The sequence below is a fragment of the Natator depressus genome, chromosome 5 (genome assembly GCF_965152275.1).
Source record: "Natator depressus isolate rNatDep1 chromosome 5, rNatDep2.hap1, whole genome shotgun sequence".
Classification (NCBI taxonomy): domain Eukaryota; kingdom Metazoa; phylum Chordata; order Testudines; family Cheloniidae; genus Natator; species Natator depressus.
The window spans coordinates 12,501-17,662 of NC_134238.1; the positions used below are offsets into that span (position 1 = coordinate 12,501).

General features: G+C 49.1%; 1 protein-coding gene across 1 annotated transcript; it reads left to right on the forward strand.

Moving 5' to 3' along the window:
* The first annotated feature begins 594 nt into the window (after positions 1-594).
* MRPL17 (mitochondrial ribosomal protein L17) lies at positions 595-2,096 on the forward strand. The gene is given in 5 exon segments (XM_074953840.1): positions 595-838; positions 1,026-1,094; positions 1,485-1,571; positions 1,573-1,627; positions 1,630-2,096. Coding segments are annotated over 5 exon segments (621 nt in total). The 5' UTR covers positions 595-664; the 3' UTR covers positions 1,866-2,096.
* Positions 2,097-5,162: the final 3,066 nt, after the last annotated feature.

The following is a 5,162-nucleotide window of genomic DNA, read 5'->3' on the forward strand; positions in this document are numbered from 1 at the left end:
TGGAACCAAAAGACGACTTTTTATTTAAATACCAGACTATATTAATAAAGGTTTTTTACTTGAAATAAATATTCTCGTTATTTGTGTCCATGTGTACAATGCAAATTATAAAAGCAGCAAGGAGGAAGCAAATCGTGTTTTCAACACAAAGCCCCATCCGTCCCGGTTCGCAACCACCCCTGGACTGGTGACAGGTGCGTGGGCAGCGAAGTCATTGCAAATAACCAAGGAGGAAGGCAATGAAAAAAATCGAACGGGCCACTCTGGTATCACCTCGGGCTCATTTCTATGCTCCGTTCCCCCAAGTCTCACCTCCCTTTCCACGTACTGACACACAAAATGAAACAGCCCCTCAACCATCCGATAAATCAATTTTGCACATCAGCAAGGAGGAAGCAAATCGTGACTGTTTTCAACCCAAAGCCCCACCCCTCCTAGTTCGCAACCCCTGGACCAGGCGACAGTAAGTCCTGAGCAGTAGCCACGACGGTCACGTTTGCGTGGCGGAAACAGCAACCGCCGCAAAAGGGGAGGTGGCTGTTTGTGTCGTCACACCGGCCTCCAGCTCCGCCCCTGGCCTCGGAGACGCCCCAACCCCACCTCTCGAGTGGCTTCCTTCCTTCCGGTTCCTCAGCCGCCGCTTCCGGTCGGAGTCGGGCTTGCGATGCGGCTGTCGGTGGCTGCCGCGATATCCCATGGCCGCGTGCACCGGCGGCTCGGGCTCGGGCCGCGCTCGCGCCTCGATATGCTGCGGAACCTGGTGACGGCGCTGGTGCGGCACGAGCGCATCGAGACGCACTGGGCGCGCGCGGACGAGATGCGGGTCTACGCGGAGCGGGTACGGCGGCGCGGGGCGCGCGGGCCGAGGGGAGGGGAGGGGAGGGGAGGGGCGGGGCCGGCCCTAGGCCGGCGGATCTGCCTGGGGCGAAGGCTCTGCCATGCGCCTCATGAGCCCTCGGGGCCGGGCGGGGCCGGTGCGGCGGCGGCGGCCTAGTCACAGGCTGACGATCTCTGCTTCTCCCCAGCTGATCGACTACGCCAAGCGGGGAGACGCGGACGAGGCGGCCATGCGCATGGCTGACTTCTGGCTGACGGTGAGTAGCCCGGCGGCGCCGCGCCGCGCAGCCTGGGCGGGAAACGGCGCGGACCCCCGCGGGAGCGCGGCTGGCGGGGGCAGGCTCGGTGCCCTGGGGGTCAGGACGTGGCCTCAGGGACAGAGAGCAGCGGACTGGGTGCCTGCCCCGCAGCAGTCTAGGTGCCGAGGGAAGGGTTTGCAGACCTGTGGAGGACAGAGGGCAGCAGGCCGGGCAGTTGTGTAAGGTGCCAGTTGCGACACAGTGCTTGGAGCTAGAAGAGAGTAAGCGCCGAGATGCGACTGGGGGACTGGCTCATGATAAAACATGCATGGTCCCCCAAGGGGGTTGGATACTGCAGACTGAGGTGCTAACAGGGGCATGTTCTCTCTGCATTCTGTCCTTTTCTAGGAGAAAGATCTCATCCATAAGCTGTTTAAACTGTTGGCTCCACGTTTCCAGGCTCATTCTGGGAACTATACACGACTGCTTCAGATCCCCAAATCGAGAGAACCTGGATCGGGCCAAGATGGCTGTGATCGAATACAAGGGGAATCCTTTCCACCACTCATAGTTCTACACAGGGACAATGAAAAGACCTTACTTAATCAGCTTCTGAAAGGATACCGTGAAGACGTATTAAAGACCAGAGCTACCCAGGCCCCAGAGGGGCTGCAGCCTCACTGCACACAGGAACTGCAGTGTAGTGCAGCATTCTCTTTCCTCGTTGTAGTCTATACATTGGGACACAGAAGATTCCACTTAAGGCAGGAATCAGACCCTCAAATTTAAATACTTGCCTCATATGAGAGCAGTGGGTTCAGGTCCCAGACTTACTTTGCCGGTGTCCTGGTTTCTATTCACAGTTCCTGAGGCCTGGGTTTGATTCTTGGTCTTGTTCTGTAGGATTATGAAGGAAGCATGAGTTCAAGACCCAGTTCTTTCTTTCTGTGGTATAAGTGGAAGCTGAATTGGAGGGGTAAATGATGATGAGTAACTTAACCCTTGATGGTCTCTGTAAATAAATGCATCATTTCAGAAAAGGAAGTTTCCTTGTTTTCACTGGGTGACAGCAAATATTGTACGAGACTCCTTGTTACAGACGTAAAGTTTCTTGACACCATAAGTGACTGCTGCTTGGAGCAACTAGTCCTGGAACCCAGACAAGGAGAGGCAATTCTTGATTTAGTCCTAAGCAGAGCACAGAATCTGGTCTAAGAGCTTGGTAATAGTGACCATGATATTGTTAAGAAGCCCATCACAGTAGTATTTAACTTCAGAATGGGGAACTTCACAAAAATGAAAAGCTAGTTAAGCAGAAATTAAGATACAGTCATAAAAATGAAATGCCTACATGCTGCATGGAAACTTTTTAAAAACACCATAACAGAGGCTCAAATGAAATGTATACCCTAAATTTAAAAAAACAAAGTTTAAAAAAGTGCCACCGTGGCTAAACAACCCAATAAAAAGTGGTTAGAGGCAAAAAGTCATCCTTCAAAAATGGGAGGTCAGATTCTATTGAGGATAATAGGAGCATAAACTCTGGCTAGTCAAGTGTAAAGGATAACTGGGCCAGGCAAAAAAGAATTCAAAGAGCAACTAGCAAAAACCTAAAAATAACGTTGTTAGTTTTTGAACTCCTCAGAAGCAGGAAACCTGCCAAACAATCAGTGGGGCCACTGGACTAAACGAGCACTCCAGAAAAGCTAAGGACATTGTTGAGAAGCTAAATGAATTCTTTGCATCAGTCTTCACTGTAGAGGATGTGAGGGACATTCCAACACCTGCGCCATTCTTTTTAGGTGAGAAGTCTGAGGAACTGTACGAGATTGAGGTGTCAGTAGAGGAGTTTTTGGAACCAATTGATACATTTAACAGTAAGATGTCACCAGGACCAGATGGTATTCACCCAAGAGTTCTGAAGGAACTCAAATATGAAATTGCAAAACTAAAAACTGAGGTATGTAATGTACCATTTTAATCCATTTCAGGTGGATCACTTGATGATTGCCTATTCTGTTCTTTCCCTCTGAAGCATCTGGTATTGGCCACTTTGGAAGACAGGATATTGGGCTAGATGGACCATTGGTCTGACGCAGTATAGCAGTTATATCGTAATTTGTTGTTGGGTGCTGTGTGGACTCTTCTCCCCTGCGGCCCCACACCCTCCTCCCCAGTTCCCTGGTGTGACTGCTCAGTGCTCAATTCTGTAGTCTTTTAGGCAGCTGTGTAACAGGTGACTCGCTTTCATACACAAGGTATTCTTACACTTTGTTAGGAATTGCAATACCCAGTACGCAGCCTCTTAGTTCTGTAAACTCCTATGGTCTTTTTAGTCTGTTACCCTTTAGGCTAGTTTCAGTTTTAGAAAGTTTGAGTACAAACTTAAGTGTCAAATAAAGGAGATTAACCTCACCTTTAAACATGGTAATGTGGGAGGAATTTAGAATCACAGAAGATTAGGGTTGGAAGAGACCTCAGGAGGTCATCTAGTTCAACCTCCTGCTCAAAGCAGGACCAGTCACTAACTAAATCATCCCAGCCTGGGCTTTATCAAGCCTGACCTTAGAAACCTCTAAGGATGGAGATTCCACCACCTCCCCAGGTAGCCCATTCCAGTGCTTCACCACCCTCCTAGTGAAAAAGTTTTTCCTAATATCCAACCTAAATCTCCCCCATTGCAACTTGAAACCACTGCTCCTTGTTCTGTCATCTGCTATAACCGAGAACAGTCTAGATCAGTGGTTCTCAAACTTTTGTACTAGTGACCCCTTTCACATAGCAAGCCTTTGAGTGCAACAACCCCCCCCGCTTATAAATGAAAAAAACTTTTTTATATATTTAACACTATTATAAATGCTGGAGGCAAAGCAGGGTTTGGGGTGGAGGCTGACAGCTTGTGACCCCCATGTAATAACCTTGCAACCCCCTGAAGGGTCCCGACCCCCAGATTGAGAACCCCTGGTCTAGATCCATCCTCTTTGGAACCCCCTTTCAGGTAGTTGAAAGCAGCTATCAAATCCCCCCTCATTCTTCTCTTCTGCAGACTAAATAATCCCAGTTCCCTCAGCCTCTCCTCATAAGTCATGTGTTCCAGTCCCCTAATCATTTTTGTTATCCTCTGCTGGACTCTTTCCAATTTTTCCACATCCTTCTTGTAGTGTGGGGCCCAAAACTGGAAAAAGTACTACAGATGAGGGCTTACCAGTGCCGAATAGAGGGGAAAGATCACGTCCCTCGATCTGCTGGCAATGCTCCTATTTATACATCCCAAAATGCTGTTAGCCTTCTTGGCAACAAGGGCACACTGTTGACGCATATCCAGCTTCTTGTCCACTGTAACCCCTAGGTCCTTTTCTGCAGAACTGCTGCCTAGCTACTCAGTCCCTAGTCTGTAGCAGTGCATGGGATTCTTCCGTCCTAAGTGCAGGACTCTGCACTTGTCCTTGTTGAACCTCATCTGATTTCTTTTGGCCCAATCCTCTAATTTGTCTTGGTTTCTCTGTATCCTATCCCTACCCTCCAGCATATCTACGACTCCTCCCAGTTTAGGGTCATCTGCAAACTTGCTGAGGATACAATCCACACCATCCTTCAGATCATTAATGAAGATGTTGACCAAACCGGCCCAGGACCGACCCTTGGGGCACTCCACTTGATACCGGCTGCCAGCTAGACATGGAGCCATTGATCACTACCTGTTGAGCCTGATGATCGAGCCAGCTTTCTATCCACCTTATAGTCCATCCAGCCAACTTGCTGGCAAGAATACGGTGGGAGACTGTATCAAAAGCTTTACTAAAGTCAAGGAATAACACATCCACTGCTTTCCCCTCATCCATAGAGCCAGTTATCTCGTCATAGAAGGCAATTAGGTTATTCAGGCATGACTTTCCCTTGGTGAATCCATGCTGACTGTTCCTGATCACTTTTCTCTGCTCGAAGTGCTTCAAAATTGATTCTTTGAGGACCTTTGCTCCATGATTTTCTGCATTCATGTTCCAAACAAAAAGTCTAGACAAGTGCACTTTGAGCATGCTGGTTGTCACTGGTAAGCTTAGAGCAGTGATACTCAGATCTTGGTGG